General features: G+C 42.8%; 1 protein-coding gene across 1 annotated transcript in view; it reads right to left on the reverse strand.

Moving 5' to 3' along the window:
* Window positions 1-196: 196 nt before the first annotated feature.
* LOC117304075 overlaps window positions 197-19,873 on the reverse strand; it is a 32,367-nt gene continuing 12,690 nt past the window's right edge. The window contains exons 9-21 of the mRNA XM_033788573.1: window positions 17,099-17,233; window positions 16,207-16,471; window positions 15,712-15,854; window positions 14,580-14,654; window positions 13,674-13,823; window positions 13,510-13,550; window positions 12,933-13,107; window positions 10,966-11,037; window positions 6,617-6,698; window positions 5,121-5,182; window positions 3,745-3,856; window positions 2,415-2,506; window positions 197-1,060 (exon numbers count right to left, since the gene is read on the reverse strand). Coding sequence (XP_033644464.1) covers window positions 903-1,060; window positions 2,415-2,506; window positions 3,745-3,856; window positions 5,121-5,182; window positions 6,617-6,698; window positions 10,966-11,037; window positions 12,933-13,107; window positions 13,510-13,550; window positions 13,674-13,823; window positions 14,580-14,654; window positions 15,712-15,854; window positions 16,207-16,471; window positions 17,099-17,233 — 1,562 coding nt within the window. The 3' untranslated portion in view covers window positions 197-902. The remainder of the gene's footprint in view (window positions 1,061-2,414; window positions 2,507-3,744; window positions 3,857-5,120; window positions 5,183-6,616; window positions 6,699-10,965; window positions 11,038-12,932; window positions 13,108-13,509; window positions 13,551-13,673; window positions 13,824-14,579; window positions 14,655-15,711; window positions 15,855-16,206; window positions 16,472-17,098; window positions 17,234-19,873) is intronic.

Consider the following 19,873-nt stretch of genomic DNA (forward strand, 5'->3'; position numbering starts at 1 on the left):
GCGTTTTTGTCCTTCCAGGACGAACGTGTGCAGATAATTTACCCACGTTCGTCCTGGAAAAAAAAACGCCACACACCGGGGTCGACCCAGGGAAGCTAAACGAACGCACCCAATGTTGCGGTACCCGCTGCCAAAACATAGGATTCAAACTGCCTCTAGCTACCGGGCAACCTCGGTAGTCTAGTTGGTTAGACACTGCTCTAGAATTGCAAGGGTCGTGGGTTCGGATCCCACCCTAGTAACATGTCTGTATTATTTTTGTACAGGACTCATGAAAGTACTGAGTATACAGTGCTAACACACATCGGTATATGGGTCAAAAACAAATTTAATATTCTTTATCCCCGATGCAAATTTAACATCTCTAACAATAATAATATTACAAGGTTAGGGTCCCTACTGTCTTATAAGCATAGGTTGTTACATAGCGCTTCATCACACCTCTAGGAGCGTGTCAAGCCCTTTTTTCCCTGCAAGGTATGCATAGCTATGTTATGAGACATATTCCTGTTTACATGTAGAACCACAGAAACTATTTATGAATAAATAGCTTTTCAGATTTATGTTGGTAAGCACTTGTCGACTCGCTAAGCATGGATGGGCTTGACATCTTGTGAAAATACCGTTACAGTTTTTGTTGAGTTCTCAGTAAGTTGACAATGTATTCAGCTGAGACTTTCGCTTGTTACTTTGATTGTATCTTTCTTTATAATGTTGCCCTTAAATCAGTATTACATTGACGTAACTTATGTATGACCCTACCTTTACATACTAAAGCTCCATGTTCTGTTCAAACAGTGTGGATTGCCATAATGCTGATATGCAGACAACAAATAATAAAAAAAGTTATTTAAAAATGTCCATTAACTATCCAAAGAGTGCATGAATGTTGAACACTCTGATCAGTTATCATCTTCATCACCCCTATAGACTCTGAGGTTGTTGGTACGAACCACCCTGAGATTGGGACAACCATGCAGCTGGTTGGCACCATCCATTGTGACGCAGGTAGAATCAAGGTTGAGGAGGGACAGATGTGGCAACTGGAGAGACTGGATGCCTATAGAGAATAAAATACACAAATTATATTTGGAACAGCCATTATCAAGTAGTAAAACCAGCCAATATGACGAGTCTCAATGCACATGACCAACACACCAAAGGATGCTTGGTGACATCGGAGTCTAAGCAACACCAGCAACCATACGGCAGGCTTGTATTCAAGCAATGTGGTACAAACCATAAAACCTAGCATGTAAATTACATGTAAACTACAGCTAGGCGTCCATCTTGACTTATTTTTTTAACTGTTCTAGGTTTCCAAAGATGTACGAAATCCGAATGCATGTCGATGGTTTTTCCTTTTGGTTTTTAGGGGACAGATACAAGTATCACGCTAACCTGCAGGTCTCCACTGTGAGGAACAGCCTCCACACATAAAGAAATATATTATTCATAGTTTCTTCAACTGGGTGCAGAAAGTTTGTAAAATGCAGTGAAGGTACACTAAGCATATAATGCAGTATGGGGTAACAACAGTTTCCCTGATGCTGTTTATAGAAAGTTTGTATAATGCAGTGAAGGTACGCTAAGCATGTAATGCAGTATGGGGTAACAACAGTTTCCCTGATGCTGTTTACAGAAAGTTTGTATAATGCAGTGAAGGTACACTAAGCATGTAATGCAGTATGGGGTAACAACAGTTTCCCTGATGCTGTTTACAGAAAGTTTGTATAATGCAGTGAAGGTACGCTAAGCATGTAATGCAGTATGGGCTAACAACAGTTTCCCTGATGCTGTTTACAGAAAGTTTGTATAATGCAGTGAAGGTACGCTAAGCATGTAATGCAGTATGGGGTAACAACAGTGTCCCTGATGCTGTTTACAGAAAGTTTGTATAATGCAGTGAAGGTACACTAAGCATGTAATGCAGTATGGGGTAACAACAGTTTCCCTTATGCTGTTTACAGAAAGTTTGTATAATGCAGTGAAGGTACGCTAAGCATGTAATGCAGTATGGGCTAACAACAGTTTCCCTGATGCTGTTTACAGAAAGTTTGTATAATGCAGTGAAGGTACGCTAAGCATGTAATGCAGTATGAGGTAACAACAGTTTCCCTGATGCTGTTTACAGAAAGTTTTTTTAATGCAGTGTAGGTACACTAAGCATGTAATAGTCCTTTTTGATGTATGGCAGACGTAATACGCGCGTGTCACACGCCACGACTGATGCCACGCTCACCATGTTTGTGGTCATTAGGTTTATGTGTAAACGCCGCGTCGCCTAAAATCGTACTTCACTGAATAACATACGTTCTATTTCTATGGTCAATATGTTATAGCATTGTGTCCGCCATATCTCAATAAGGCTTATGCAGTATGGGGTAACATTAGTTTCCCTGATGCTGTTTTACCTTGGTTAGACACGTTGGTTCTACTCAGGTTGAGGCGAGTCATCTGTGAGCAGCTATTCAATGCCTTGGAACAAAGAAACTTATTCCTTATCCTGTACAGTCAAAGATAAATGGAGTACATTGGATGACTTCACTTAGTTAAGCCTCCTACTCTTTCACCAACTATTTGAATACAACTCATAAAATGGCACAACCAAGATAAAAGGAACACGTTGCCTTGGATTGGACGAGTTGGTCTATAAAAAGCGTTTGTAACCGTTTTTTATAAAATGCATATGGTTGGAAAGATGTTTTAAAAGTAGAATACAATGATCCACACAAGTTTGCCTCATAATTGCGTGGTTTTCCTTTTACTTTGCGAACTAACACGGTCGGCCATTTATGGGAGTCAAAAATTTGACTCCCATAAATGGCCGACCGTATTAGTCGACGAGGTAAGAGGAAAACCGTGCAATTTCGAGGCATGTTTGTGTGGATCATTGTATTCTACTTTTACAACATCTTTCTACCTATATGCATTTTATAAAAAACGATTACAAACGCTTTTCAAAGACCAACTCGACCGATCCAAGGCAACGTGTTCCTTTAATTGTGATGATAAAGAAAAGTGAATTGAATTTCAAGAACTTCAAAAAAAGGGAAAACAATTTCACCTTTGCAATTACAATAGAGCTTCTCAGATAACGTTACTTTTAAGCCTGATTTGATTCTTTAAGTGAAAGCGAATGCAAAGCGAATTGCACGACTCAAATAATCAAATACACGCTGTTTTCCAATTGTAACACAAAGAAACTTTGTTTGCTTTAGCAATTTATGTGAAGGATGAACCGGGCTTTACACATGCACATCATTAACAGATGTTACTACAATTATGCTACAAAACCCATACAATATATCCTTTAGCAATGTTGTACCCTACTATGGCAGACCTGTCACATTGCTTTACAACTGTCAGTGAGATTGATCTACTGTATAGATCCATGTTTGTGAGGACACTTAGAGTGGACAAAGCAAAACAATTGAAGTGAATTGGCTCTAATGGTGTGTTGTGCCTGAGCAGTTTAATGCATCAGACTCAAGTTGTTATGGCTTAGTCATCAGGGTGTGGGTTCTAATCCCACTCATGATACTTAGGTCCTTGAGTAAAACATAATTGCTTCTCTGCATCCAGGGGTGAATGGGTACCTATGAGGGCAGATATGTTTCTTGTGCTTGGTGTGTTACAAACTGGCAGTACAAGTTATATACTCCCCAGTGAGCTGAGATGGCCCTACCGGGGTAAGAATGTGGAAGCACCATGAGGAACCACTGAGTGACAGATAAAACTTACTGAGTTGCAGCCATACTGAGGACCTGTAACCTGTTGAAGCATCCAATAACACTAGCTCCTTCATCTGTAATAGCTGTACGATCCAAGTGCAGCTCCTTTAATTCCACTAAGCCTATATTAAACAAACCAGGCAGGTAATCCATTATCTTTCAATATATATTTGGTTTGCGGTAACACCATGTGTGTATCTACTTGCCAGGTAGAGTTTGTTCTTTAGACATGTTAGAGAACTGTCTTGCTATATATTCTGCTACCGTGGAGTAGATAAACACCATGTGTGCATCTACTTGCCAGGTAGAGTTTGTCCTTTAGAGAAGTGTCTTCCTATATATTCTACTACCACGGTGTAGATTAACACCATGTGTGTATCTACTTGCCAGGTAGAGTTTGTCCTTTAGAGAACTGTCTTGCTATATATTCTGCTACCGCGGAGTAGATTAACACCATGTGTGTATCTACTTGCCAGGTAGAGTTTGTCCTTTAGAGAACTGTCTTGCAATACCTCAGAGGCAGATTGTTCAGATTTTCTGAAGACTTCTCAGTTTAGAAAAGAATTGTCCTGCTTTTTAACTTCTACCTGGGTGGAAGGTAGAACATTGGCTGGGTCTACTGCTTTAGCTTATACCCCTCTCTTAATATTCATGCATAACGTCAAAATTCTTACCCAAGACTATAGGCGCTTGCACGCCACCACCAGTACCAGCCACTTGCAGTGGCTGCACCGTTAGCCTCCTTCTGGGTTAGAATGGTGACGTCTTGCATAAATATTAAGAGAGGTGTATAAGATCGTTATGAACATCCGCATCTCCCTCTACACACAATGAGACAGGTTTAAACAAATTTTGCTTGGTTGAAGGTCCATACTGTTCCAGTTTTACCATATATAAATAAGGGAATGAATGTGTGGTGAAGAGGTTTTCAACTAGTGGTTTAATCCCAACGAGGCCTGGTTCTTGATAATTTACAGAGACGAAGTCTAGGTAAATTATAAAGAACCAGGCCTCAGCGGGTTTAAACCACTAGTTTAAAACTGATTCAACACACTTTGATTCCATTCATAAATACCTTTTCGGTCAAAAACATCATCACTTGTTGGTCAAAAAGTAAAATAAATGCAAAAATTATAACTGTTAAATGATTTCTTTCAACATAACACCCCTCCAGCTATGAAATGGTAGAGCCCTCCGCTAAGTGAATGCTGTGGGCGTCGCGCGTATCGCGTGATGTGGCACAACTGTTTCAGCCGTTGCTCTCGACCAATAGGAATGAAGAAACTGTCTTATAAGAACAGGTGCAAGGTCGCGTATCACGTCTTGGCTAAAGTCTTCTTTTCTTGTCTCCTGTTGAAGTGAATGCTTATTTTCCAAAGTTCCTACCTTTGATATATGTCATGGCAAGGTCCGTTATCTTGGTGTTGTTGAGAGACAGCTTTGTCAAACTGCAATTAATCAAATTAATCCAAATCTTGTTCAAATGAGACCAACTCTAGCATTCACAGTGATGTATAACAAACTGCAATTAATCAAATTAATCCAAATCTTGTTCAAATGAGACCAACTCTAGCATTCACAGTGATGTATAACAACCATTAAAAGGGGCAAAATATGAGGGGTGAGTGGGTCAAAGAAAATACTGAATTATTATAATTTACTTTAACTTTTGTTTAAAATATACAAGTTCAAGTATAATTTCTCAGACACAATTTCTATTGGCCGACAAGTCAGATTGTGGACTTAATTCCTGGTAACAATACATGTTTTGTGTTGAATTAACCCCTTACTGCTAATTCAACCAGCTTGAGGTTGGAGTTGAGAAAGTTTGAGGCATAGTCCAATTCTACCGGTTGAACAGGTCATGATACATGTTTTGTGTTGAATTAACCCCCTTACTGCTAATTCAACCAGCTTGAGGTTGGAGTTGAGAAAGTTTGAGGAATAGTCCAATTCCAACAGGGAAAGGTGTGGAAAGGGGGCACGGAGTCCAGCGAGAATACCGCACAATGAGAACCAACATGGAAAGGTGTGAAAAGGGGGCACGGAGTCCAGCGAGAATACCGCACAATGAGAACCAACATGGAAAGGTGTGAAAAGGGGGCACGGAGTCCAGCGAGAATACCGCACAATGAGAACCAACATGGAAAGGTGTGAAAAGGGGGCACGGAGTCCAGCGAGAATACCGCACAATGAGAACCAACATGGAAAGGTGTGGAAAGGGGGCACGGAGTCCAGTGAGAATACCGCACAATGAGAACCAACATGGAAAGGGGGCACGGAGTCCAGCGAGAATACCGCACAATGAGAACCAACATGAAAAGGTGTGGAAAGGGGGCACGGAGTCCAGCGAGATTACTGCACAATGAGAACCAACATGGAAAGGTGTGAAAAGGGGGCACGGAGTCCAGCAAGAATACCGCACAATGAGAACCAACATGGAAAGGTGTGGAAAGGGGGCACGGAGTCCAGCGAGAATACCGCACAATGAGAACCAACATGGAAAGGTGTGGAAAGGGGGCACGGAGTCCAGCGAGAATACCGCACAATGAGAACCAACATGGAAAGGTGTGGAAAGGGGGCACGGAGTCCAGCGAGAATACCGCACAATGAGAACCAACATGGAAAGGTGTGGAAAGGGGGCACGGAGTCCAGCAAGAATACCGCACAATGAGAACCAACATGGAAAGGTGTGGAAAGGGGGCACGGAGTCCAGCGAGAATACCGCACAATGAGAACCAATATGGAAAGGTGTGGAAAGGGGGCACGGAGTCCAGCGAGAATACCGCACAATGAGAACCAACATGGAAAGGTGTGACAATGACAACATTCCCACACAGGTAAATAGATGGTTGATAATGTGCATCAGGTTGCCTCCATACCTTGTCATATCAGCAATGTGATGAATACCATCATCTGTTATGTGAATGTAGTCAGTCAGATCCAATGCTACTAGTGGCATACCTTAATTAAAATGCAAAAAAATAATAAAGTTAGTGGAACTGCAATGGTATACACATAACACATTTAAGAGCACACTGAAAACTCATCTACTTAAAACTATTAATTTTGGTTTTTACCCATACACCACTGTGTGTTGGCATTGTATACTCAGTACTTTCCCAAGCCCTGTGAAAATATCGCAGGCATATTACTTGTGTGGGATTCGAACCCACGACCCTTGCAACTCTAGAGCAGTGTCTTACCATCTAGACTACCGAGGTTGCCCGGCAGCTAGAGGCAGTTCGAATCCAATGTTTTGGCAGCGGGTACCGCAACGATATAAGAGATGTTAAATTTGCATCGGGGATACAGAATATTAATTGTGGTTTTTACCCATACACCGATGTTTGTTAGCACTGTATACTCGGTACTTTCCCCAGTCCTGTGAAAAAATATCACAGGCATGTCCCTTGCAATTCTAGAGCAGTGTCTTACCAGCTAGACTACCGAGGTTGCCCGGTAGCTAGAGGCAGTTCGAATCCTATGTTTTGGCAGCGAGTAAATCCCAGTTGGTAAGACACTGCTCTAGAATTGCAAGGGTCGTGGGTTCGAATCCCACCCGAGTAACATGCCTGTGATATTTTTTTTACAGGACTCGGGAAAGTACTGAGTATACAGTGCTAACACACATCGGTGTATGGGTAAAAACCACAATTAATATTCTTTATCCCCGATGCAAATTTAACATCTCTTATACTTAAAACTAAATATTTTCACTTGAATGGTTTAAATTTTAATAAGCAAGATGTATTTTTAGCCTATGAATTAGCCATTAATGATTAGTAATGTTTAATAATAAACTGCTCACAAAAAGTAAGGAAACTTGTTTCAATCCAGTATATTTGTTATTAATTAATACTCTCTTTGTATATGGTATATATCATTGCAAAGCTGAACTGTTCCTCTTTAAAATGATACCACATTTGCAATTATTACATGTTGCTGGACTTGACCACGTTAATGAGAATGAGACAAAGTCACAAATCAAATGTGCCAAAATTAGATTTTTTTGTGTTACAGTATGAACAATCAAATTGACACTGTAATTCAAACAAGCAAGATAACTTACTGATCTTAATCCACTTTATTGAGACAAGAAGTTTGGTATAGAGCAATACAACTTACTGATCTTAATACACTTTATTGATACAAAAAGTTCATTAACAAGTGGATGATCCGAAGGCGTTGATGACAGCCTGGGCACCTTCTGATGATAAGGGATGGCGTTCCATTCTTAATTAAGGAACCTGGGTAGGTCAGCCACAGTTGATGTTTTGGTGGTTCTGGCGCGGACAGCGAGGCCAAGCTGGTCCCATAGATGTTCCATGGGATTCAGGTCTGGACTGTTAGCAGGCCAATCCATCCGGTGCACCCCAACATTTTTCAGGTAGTCAGTCACCAGTCAGGCTCGATGGGGGCGAGCGTTGTCATCTTGAAAGATGGCATTTGGAGTCTGCCAGTATGGGACTGCATTCGGATGTGGAATATTGTCTTGCAAATACCCATCAAACAAGGTGTTTTTCATGAGATGAGGGTTAGTTGTGTCCGTTGAGCTCACTTGTGCAAATCATTGTGTAAACCATTAATGGTTCTGAAAAGCTTGATCGGTTCGATTATTGAACATTACCTATTTACCATTCACAGACAACGACAATTTTGGCACATTTGATTTGTGACTTTGCCTCATTGTTATTCGTGTAGCCAAGTTTAGCAACATGTAATCATTGCAAATGTGGTATCATTTTAAAGAGGAACAGTTCAGCTTTGCATTGATATATACCATATACAAAGTGAGTATTAAATAAAATAAAATATACTGGATTGAAAAAAGTTTCCTTACTTTTTGTGAGCAGTTTAGTTTGTATTTTATATCAAACTGCATTTTTAATACTTCCATTAATTCACTTTATCCAGCTACATGTACTCATTGATTGTTTTGAAGACTTTTTACTCATATTGTTAAAATTCATATTCTGTTTGAAAAGTTTGTTTGTACAATTGAACCTGCTTAGTTTTGGACTCGTGCCTTTTCTTCAGCACCCTAGAGCCGTCAATATGATAAAGGCCTTTAATCAATTGAACCTGCTTAGTTTTGGACTCGTGCCTTTTCTTCAGCACCCTACAGCACGTCAATATGATAAAGACCTTTAATCAATTGAACCTGCTTAGTTTTGGACTCGTGCCTTTTCTTCAGCACCCTAGAGCACGTCAATATGGTAAAGGCCTTTAATCAATTGAACCTGCTTAGTTTTGGACTCGTGCCTTTTCTTCAGCACCCTAGAGCACGTCAATATGATAAAGACCTTTAATCAATTGAACCTGCTTAGTTTTGGACTTGTGCCTTTTCTTCAGCACCCTAGAGCACGTCAATATGATAAAGGTCTTTAATCAATTGTACCTGCTTAGTTTTGGAATCGTGCCTTTTCTTCAGCACCCTAGAGCACGTCAATATGATCAAGGCCTTTAATATAAACATTTAGTATTTTTAATATGCCTTTCAATCATTACCAAAAGGATTACTTTTGGGGCACACAATAGAAACCAGCTTTTCTGTGTATGTGTTTGATGTTGTTTTGTACATGAGAAACACCCATCTTAAAGCCCCAGCCCCACACCTGCTAAACCCATCCCAAAGCCCCAGCCTCACACCTGCTAAACCCATCCCAAAGCCCCAGCCCCACACCTGCTTAACCCATCCCAAAGCCCCAGCCCCACACCTACTAAACCCATCCCAAAGCCCCAGCCCCACACCTACTAAACCCATCCGAAAGCCCCAGCCCCACACCTGCTAAACCCATCCCAAAGCCCCAGCCCCACACCTGCTAAACCCATCCCAATGCCCCAGCCCCACACCTACTAAACCCATCCCAAAGCCCCAGCCCCACACCTGCTAAACCCATCCCAAAGCCCCAGCCCCACACCTACTAAACCCATCCCAAAGCCCCAGCCCCACACCTACTAAACCCATCCCAAAGCCCCAGCCCCACACCTGCTAAACCCATCCCAAAGCCCCAGCCCCACACCTGCTAAACCCATCCCAAAGCCCCAGCCCCACACCTGCTAAACCCATCCCAAAGCCCCAGCCCCACACCTACTAAACCCATCCCAAAGCCCCAGCCCCACACCTACTAAACCCATCCGAAAGCCCCAGCCCCACACCTGCTAAACCCATCCCAAAGCCCCAGCCCCACACCTGCTAAACCCATCCCAATGCCCCAGCCCCACACCTACTAAACCCATCCCAAAGCCCCAGCCCCACACCTGCTAAACCCATCCCAAAGCCCCAGCCCCACACCTGCTAAACCCATCCCAAAGCCCCAGCCCCACACCTGCTAAACCCATCCCAAAGCCCCAGCCCCACACCTGCTAAACCCATCCCAAAGCCCCAGCCCCACACCTGCTAAACCCATCCCAAAGCCCCAGCCCCACACCTGCTAAACCCATCCCAAAGCCCCAGCCCCACACCTGCTAAACCCATCCCAAAGCCCCAGCCCCACACCTGCTAAACCCATCCCAAAGCCCCAGCCCCACACCTACTAAACCCATCCCAAAGCCCCAGCCCCACACCTACTAAACCCATCCCAAAGCCCCAGCCCCACACCTACTAAACCCATCCCAAAGCCCCAGCCCCACACCTGCTAAACCCTTCCCAAAGCCCCAGCCCCACACCTACTAAACCCATCCCAAAGCCCCAGCCCCACACCTACTAAACCCATCCCAAAGCCCCAGCCCCACACCTGCTAAACCCATCCCAAAGCCCCAGCCCCACACCTGCTAAACCCATCCCAAAGCCCCAGCCCCACACCTGCTAAACCCATCCCAAAGCCCCAGCCCCACACCTGCTAAACCCATCCCAAAGCCCCAGCCCCACACCTGCTAAAGCTATTTCTCAGCCCCATACAAAGATATTTGCTGGGTGCACACTCAGTATATGGACACTGTATGTTTGGCCTGAAGTATCTTTATGCTATTAGATTTGGTCGTCATTTTTCCTTATTTATAAGTAAGCATCTAATCTTTCAAGCTTTTCTAAATAAAAAGCTTTTGTAAATAGAACTCAAAGTTCATTCCACAATTGATTTTGACTGACACATCATTCTGCGAATGGAGTTGTTTAGAATTGTTTGCTAACTTAAAGCGGGCAGCACTAAGTCAAACTCTGTGTGTCCTGTGGAGTTGATTTTAATATCAAGATACCATGTTTTCAATGGTCACTGTTACAACTTACCTGCAATTAAGCACAGTCCATTGTTTGTAGTGGTATGTCTGTCTGGCATCTGTAACTGCTTAAGCTCCAAACCTGTGTATAAGAGAAAAACAAGATCCTGAGTTAGTCATTAGGTCCTCAATGAATTCAATATCTATAAGCAGAAACATACACACAATGTATTACTAAGCTGTTCATAAATAGATTGACAATTGCTGTACATTTATAAAAAAGACAAATTATTATATTGGGACTTGACCCTTTGACCTTTGGATCAACATGCCAACTGAGCTATCTAGCCTTAATGTTTGCAGTCTCCCTATTTTGGCAAAGTTTTGTTAGGAGGTGCCAGTCAGAAGCCATACAACCTGTAACTGCCGCATAACCCCAACATGACACACCTTGGAGATGATGCAGCACCTTGTCCCGTCATGATCAACCCCTTTGCCCCCTTAACCAAAGAGTCCCCCTACACCCATCAACATGACACACCTTGGAGATGGTGCAGCACCTTGTCCCCAGTCATGATCAACCCCTTTGCCCCCTTAACCAAAGAGTCCCCCTACACCCATCAACATGACACACCTTGGAGATGGTGCAGCACCTTGTCCCCAGTCATGATCAACCCCTTTGCCCCCTTAACCAAAGAGTCCCCCTACACCCATCAACATGACACACCTTGGAGATGATGCAGCACCTTGTCCCGTCATGATCAACCCCTTTGCCCCCTTAACCAAAGAGTCCCCCTACACCCATCAACATGACACACCTTGGAGATGGTGCAGCACCTTGTCCCCAGTCATGATCAACCCCTTTGCCCCCTTAACCAAAGAGTACCCCTACACCCATCAGCATGACACACCTTGGAGATGGTGCAGCACCTTGTCCCCAGTCATGATCAACCCCTTTGCTCCCCTTAACCAAAGAGTCCCCCTACACCCATCAACATGGCACACCTTGGAGATGGTGCAGCACCTTGTCCCCAGTCATGATCAACCCCTTTGCCCCCTTTAACCAAAGAGTCCCCCTACACCCATCAACATGACACACCTTGGAGATGGTGCAGCACCTTGTCCCCAGTCATGATAAACCCCTTTGCCCCCTTAACCAAAGAGTCCCCCTACACCCATCAACATGACACACCTTGGAGATGGTGCAGCACCTTGTCCCCAGTCATGATAAACCCCTTTGCCCCCTTTAACCAAAGAGTCCCCCTACACCCATCAACATGGCACACCTTGGAGATGGTGCAGCACCTTGTCCCCAGTCATGATCAACCCCTTTGCCCCCTTTAACCAAAGAGTCCCCCTACACCTATCAACATGACACACCTTGGAGATGGTGCAGCACCTTGTCCCCAGTCATGATCAACCCCTTTGCCCCCTTTAACCAAAGAGTCCCCCTACACCCATCAACATGACACACCTTGGAGATGGTGCAGCACCTTGTCCCCAGTCATGATCAACCCCTTTGCCCCCTTTAACCAAAGAGTCCCCCTACACCCATCAACATGACACACCTTGGAGATGGTGCAGCACCTTGTCCCCAGTCATGATCAACCCCTTTGCCCACCTTAACCAAAGAGTCCCCCTACACCCATCAACATGACACACCTTGGAGATGGTGCAGCACCTTGTCCCCAGTCATGATAAACCCCTTTGCCCCCTTTAACCAAAGAGTCCCCCTACACCCATCAACATGACACACCTTGGAGATGGTGCAGCACCTTGTTCCCAGTCATGATAAACCCCTTTGCCCCCTTTAACCAAAGAGTCCCCCTACACCCATCAACATGACACACCTTGGAGATGGTGCAGCACCTTGTCCCCAGTCATGATCAACCCCTTTGCCCACCTTAACCAAAGAGTCCCCCTACACCCATCAACATGACACACCTTGGAGATGGTGCAGCAGCTTGTCCCCAGTCATGATCAACCCCTTTGCCCCCTTAACCAAAGAGTCCCCCTACACCCATCAACATGACACACCTTGGAGATGATGCAGCACCTTGTCTCCAGTCATGCCTTCTAGCAGCATAACATTGACAGCTTGTAAGTCAGGAAGGTTAGCAAGTTGATCCAATGCTTCTGCAGTGACAGTGTTCCTTGCAATGTTAATGGAGCCTAGAGTGGTCATATTTGCAATTCCTTGTAGACTGGACACCTAAGAACATCCAAACATAAACAAGAAGTTACCACAATGTGTTACATGGTTCAAATGTTTTGATTGCTTTGCCTTAAAATTTTTTTCATAGTTTCTCTTCATTGTTATTTTAGGTTTTCGCGGTAATTTTATTACAAATTCTGATATTCTATTTTTAGTAAAATTGAAAGCGACTCACACCAGTCGCAAAATGTTCACAATGTGGTAGCAATTGTTCTTTTGGGATTAAAAAAGATTTAACAATTCAATTTAACAATCTATTATTTAAAGTTATTAATGGACACAAAACTCCAACAAAACTCAACAACAAATTAAAAAAGCTTAGTAGGGTAAAATGATCAACTGAGCCAACTCATAAATGAGCATCATTACAAAGTGTCCACAAAAACTAATATTACTTACTTTTGTTTTTTCCAAGCTAAGACTCTTCAAATTTGGAAACACTGCAAAAAAAAAAAAGTGTTGTAAATTCCAAAACCAGAACCACAACTCAACATCCGAGTTGTTGGACTCTGAATATGGTGTTATATGTCATTTCGACTTTACAAGACAATTGAGCCACTCACCTGCTAGTAATGGAATGACAATATCGGATACATTGGTTCTACTTAGACTCAGATGAGTTAAATGAACCATAGATGAGGAAGCCAAAACACTGACTCCTTTATCACTCACTGAGGTATCCTCCATAATCAAGGTCACCAGATTGGATAGATCTGAAAACAACCAACAATCAATCATTATACAAATAATACTATGCAGCTCTTACATGTACGCATGTATAGCAGAAACTTGAGAGTGTCAGAGATACTTCACATCACAGTCTTCCAAAGTCTGACAAATTGTAAGTCCTATAAACGATGTAACCTCTGACGTCACATGAAAACCATAACATGATTCGCGAGCATACCGCCGGGCAAATCCTTTGTGTTTTGGCAGCCAGCTAGAAAGTGTACACAATCTTACTATGACTACGCAACTCAGTGCGCGGCGAAACATGACAAATATAGTGTTTTTTCAACAGAGGGCGGTTGGAATGTAAACATAGGTCACATCGTCTATAGGATGTGAATATATGGCTTGGGTATACCCACAAACACACAGCAAAGTAATACAGGGGAAGTCTTATTCAAGATATATGTGGTTGCTTATAATGTGATTTAGCACTTCCGGATACCTGATCAAATTAAGCAAGCCTTTTAAAATCAAAGCTCCAAATTGATAAAGTAGTCCAGTCTTGAGTTTCTTGAAGTCAAGTATTAAAGTTGATTAATAAAGTTGGGTAGGAAGGTTGTTCCAAAGCCTAGGACCAGTAAAGCGGTAAGCACTGTGACCAACTGAGTACAAGACGGAAAGTTCACCATGCTAACCTTCAAACCATGCTAACCTTCAGACTATGCTAACCTTCAAACTATGCTAACCTTCAAACCATGCTAACCATCAAACTATGCTAACCTTCAAACCATTCTTACCTTTGATTGATTGTAGACTCCCATCAGTGAGTTGTTTGTTGTTACTGATGTTCAGATGCTGAAGTTTCTTCATACCTTGAAGAAAACAAATGATGTTATTCTTGAGTTGGGGAGTGAGAAGTACAGTGGACGGGGAGGGGTTTATAGATTATAACGATACTAATGTAGAGAAGCTGAATTTTAAGGATGTGGGTCCAACGTGTTAGAGCTGAAGGCAAACAAGGATGCCTTTGTGAAAGAGTTGCATGCCACATCAGAATATAGAGATTATTGGACACAGCCACAAAAAAGCTTGGGCGATATCACGATATTATCGAATATCGCGATATTAATTTGGAAACTATTTCGATATCGGTTCAATTTGGTTTTAATCGAAATATCGATATATGGCGATATATGGCGATATATCGCGATATCGATTTAGTATCGCAATATCGCGATGTATTTCCTAGCTGAGACATCTTGCACCCCATAGGTTTTGAGTAAAACCAGAAGAATAGGTCATTATAACACCTCTCTTATGCTATGATTGTCTCTTCTACAACTTTCACTGGGAGTTTGAAGACTGATGATGTCAAATTTAATTAATTGCGATTATATCGATAGAGACAAATGCTTGGTCTGTGAGGAGGGGGCATGTACTAAAACCACAGGGTAGACTTGCTATTGATAGAGACAAATGCTTGGTCTGTGAGGAGGGGGCATGTACTAAAACCACAGGGTAGACTTACTACTGATAGAGACAAATGCTTGGTCTGTGAGGAGGGGGCATGTACTAAAACCACAGGGTAGACTTACTACTGATAGAGACAAATGATTGGTCTGTGAGGAGATGGCATGTACTATAAACACAGGGTAGACTTACTACTGATAGAGACAAATGCTTGGTCTGTGAGGAGGGGGCATGTACTAAAACCACAGGGTAGACTTACTACTGATAGAGACAAATGCTTGGTCTGTGAGGAGGGGGCATGTACTAAAACCACAGGGTAGACTTGCTATTGATAGAGACAAATGCTTGGTCTGTGAGGAGGGGGAATGTACTAAAACCACAGGGTAGACTTACTACTGATAGAGACAAATGCTTGGTCTGTGAGGAGGGTTATGTACTAAAACCACAAGGTAGACTTACTACTGATAGAGACAAATGCTTGGTCTGTGAGGAGGGGGCATGCACATAGGCTGAGTCTGTTGATGTGGATGTGCAGTCTGACAGCTTGCATTAGCTCATTGGTCGTGTACTTGTAGCAGTCCAGCGTCAAGTGCTGAAGATGACTGAGGAAAAGAAGGTGAAAAATGATTTATGATCTGATAATTAACCCAAATAGAAACAAATGGTAGTGTGTCGTAGCTGAGTGGTTTAGATCACTGAACCTAAGTTCTGATGTTGAGAAGGAATGCCCTAGTGGCATAAACCATAATCCAGTGGACCACAAGACATTCTGCAGGATTGAGCCATTGTGCAGAACTTATGCATTTTGAACATTCCGATAAAACAATCTGGTGGTCCAAGTAACCACACTGGAATACCTGACCGGTTATTGTGGAACATTCTTACAGTTTAGTCTACTCAGGCACTCTCTACAGACCACGCAGTGATTGGAAACCAGACTGAGAATCAACTCACCAGGGCAAGAACAAATTAAGTGTCTTAGGTCTGAGGGTTGCAGACTTCTTTAGTTCATCTACTAATTGGCTAGCGATGTGTGGAGGTAATGCCTCCAGGGTAGTTACAGGTTGATGTGATCTCCCCTCGATGCGTTTACTGACACAGTGGAGACATAGATCTTGTAAAGCTGGTAGGGATGAGGCTGGTCTCTCTGGGCTCTTAGAGGTACAAGAGGAAGCCTGGGACACGGTGGCGGCTGCTAGCCTTGACAGCGCTGCTGCAGCTATGGATAGAACAAACAAACTTGTCCATGACATCACTGGCGTGTCAAGGCAGAGAGATATAGAGCATGAACATCAAGGTCTAATCGTTATCAGAGTTTGGGTTCCAATCTGGGTGGTGACACTGATGTCCTTTAGAAAGACACACAATGTTTTAGATTTAAAGGCTCTCTTGTAGCACTAAGGCACTACATATAAATGCTTTCAAATTATGTGATTTACACAGAGTGTGGCTTTGAAACTCGGCCTGACTGGTCATAGTGCTTGTGTTTTTGAGTGAGATAACTAATCACCTTTTGTTTGGAAACAATAATCTAGGAAAATAACCGGGAATACTTGTCATGGAAGAGTATGGGTTAACCATACTCTTCCATGACAAGTATTCCCGGTTATTTTCCACGAACGACCAGTGTTTTGTTTCTTAGAAAACACTTTTGTCACCAGGTTTCTTTAGCCTTCTCCTCAAAGTTCTTTCTTTACGCATCCTCAATTTTACAACTGGAAATCTGTTTACTTGGTTTCAAAATTAAAAATCAACAACAATAAAATAAAGTAAAAAACAAAAAAAACTGGCTTAAACTGATCTTAGAATAAGCTTTTTCCAACCCTTTTGCAGAGTTGAGTCTTACCCGCTCTCTGTGGGCTTGGTACGCCCTCTGGATCATTGGCACCAGGCTCAACATTTCTGAAGCCATAGTCAAAGTTGAGATTTCTCCTGCCATCTTGAAGACGGTTTCCTCCTCCCCAATCATAATTGCCTCCTCCTAAAACGATAGCAAATTATTCCAGGCTTTTTATGTATTTTATTTTATTTATTACAAATCCAACAGCCTAATTACAACCAATAGCAGGATAGATAGGAAACAAGAACTTTTTAAAAACTTAGATGTGGAGGGACAACTCAAATTAGAAAAACACCCGCAATTAGAATGAAAACGCAATCCACATGCAAGGCTCCAGTCTATGGCGGGATTATGACGGAATTCTAACCAGAGGTAAAAAGGCAGGGAAATAAACCACTAAGACTACCTGACCCCTTTTTGTCTTAACCCTGATGAATACATTGTAAACAAATCACACAATAAGGTCAGTAGAAAACTGTAAAGGCGAATGAGATTGAGGCAGGGCTAAGGATTGGGTCAAGGTTACAAAGTCATTACAAGATCTTGCTACGTATTGGATTGGTGGGTTATAGAATGATTGATATGTTAGGACTAGGGGTTAGGGTCTAACTACCTTGTACATCCTGTAGACCCCAAGGTACATGTTGAGGTGGTGCTATGAGCAATGAGTATTGGATTGGTGGGTTTTAGAATGACTGATATGTTAGGACTTGGGGTTAGGGTCTAACTACCTTGTACATCCTGTAGACCCCAAGGTACATGTTGAGGTGGTGCTATGAGCAATGAGTATTGGATTGGTGGGTTTTAGAATGACTGCTATGTTAGGACTTGGGGTTAGGGTCTAACTACCTTGTACATCCTGTAGATCCCAAGGTACATGTTGAGGTGGTGCTATGAGCAATGAGTATTGGATTGGTGGGTAATAGAATGATTGATATGTTAGGACCAGGGGTTAGGGTCTAACTACCTTGCACATCCTGTAGACCCCAAGGTACATGTTGAGGTGGTGCTATGAGCAATGAGTATTGGATTGGAGGGTTATAGAATGATTGATATGTTAGGACTAGGGGTTAGGGTCTAACTACCTTGTTCATCCTGCAGACCCCAAGGTACATGTTGAGATGGAGCTATGAGCAATGAGTATTGGATTGGTGGGTTTTAGAATGATTGATATGTTAGGACTAGGGGTTAGGGTCTAACTACCTTGTACATCCTGCAGACCCCAAGGTACATGTTGAGGTGGTGCTATGAGCAATGAGTATTGGATTGGAGGGTTATAGAATGATTGATATGTTAGGACTAGGGGTTAGGGTCTACTACCTTGTACATCATGTAGACCCCAAGGTACATGTTGAGGTGGTGCTATGAGCAATGAGTATTGGATTGGTGGGTTATAGAATGACTGATATGTTAGGACCAGGGGTTAGGGTCTAACTACCTTGTACATCCTGCAGACCCCAAGGTACATGTTGAGGTGGTGCTATGAGCAATGAGTATTGGATTGGAGGGTTATAGAATGATTGATATGTTAGGACTAGGGGTTAGGGTCTAACTATCTTGTACATCCTGCAGACCCCAAGGTACATGTTGAGGTGGTGCTATGAGCAATGAGTATTGGATTGGTGGGTTATAGAATGACTGATATGTTAGGACCAGGGGTTAGGGTCTAACTACCTTGTACATCCTGCAGACCCCAAGGTACATGTTGAGGTGGTGCTATGAGCAATGAGTATTGGATTGGTGGGTTATAGAATGACTGATATGTTAGGACCAGGGGTTAGGGTCTAACTACCTTGTACATCCTGCAGACCCCAAGGTACATGTTGAGGTGGTGCTATGAGCAATGAGTATTGGATTGGTGGGTTATAGAATGACTGATATGTTAGGACCAGGGGTTAGGGTCTAACTACCTTGTTCATCCTGCAGACCCCAAGGTACATGTTGAGGTGGTGCTATGTGCAATGAGTATTGGATTGGAGGGTTATAGAATGATTGATATGTTAGGACTAGGGGTTAGGGTCTAACTACCTTGTACATCCTGCAGACCCCAAGGTACATGTTGAGATGGAGCTATGAGCAATGAGTATTGGATTGGAGGGTTATAGAATGATTGATATGTTAGGACTAGGGGTTAGGGTCTAACTACCTTGTACATCCTGCAGACACAGAGGTACATGTTGAGGTGGTGCTATGAGCAATGAGTATTGGATTGGTGGGATATAGAATGACTGATATGTTAGGACTAGGGGTTAGGGTCTAACTACCTTGTACATCCTGCAGACCCCAAGGTACATGTTGAGGTGGTGCTATGAGCAATGAGTATTGGATTGGAGGGTTATAGAATGATTGATATGTTAGGACTAGGGGTTAGGGTCTAACTACCTTGTACATCCTGTAGACCCCAAGGTACATGTTGAGGTGGTGCTATGAGCAATGAGTATTGGATTGGAGGGTTATAGAATGACTGATATGTTAGGACTAGGGGTTAGGGTCTAACTACCTTGTACATCCTGTAGACCCCAAGGTACATGTTGAGATGGAGCTATGAGCAATGAGTATTGGATTGGTGGGTTTTAGAATGACTGATATGTTAGGACTAGGGGTTAGGGTCTAACTACCTTGTACATCCTGTAGACCCCAAGGTACATGTTGAGATGGAGCTATGAGCAATGAGTATTGGATTGGAGGGTTATAGAATGACTGATATGTTAGGACTAGGGGTTAGGGTCTAACTACCTTGTACATCCTGCAGACCCAGAGGTACATGTTGAGGTGGTGCTA

This window comes from Asterias rubens, chromosome 2, assembly GCF_902459465.1.
Source record: "Asterias rubens chromosome 2, eAstRub1.3, whole genome shotgun sequence".
NCBI lineage: Eukaryota > Metazoa > Echinodermata > Asteroidea > Forcipulatida > Asteriidae > Asterias > Asterias rubens.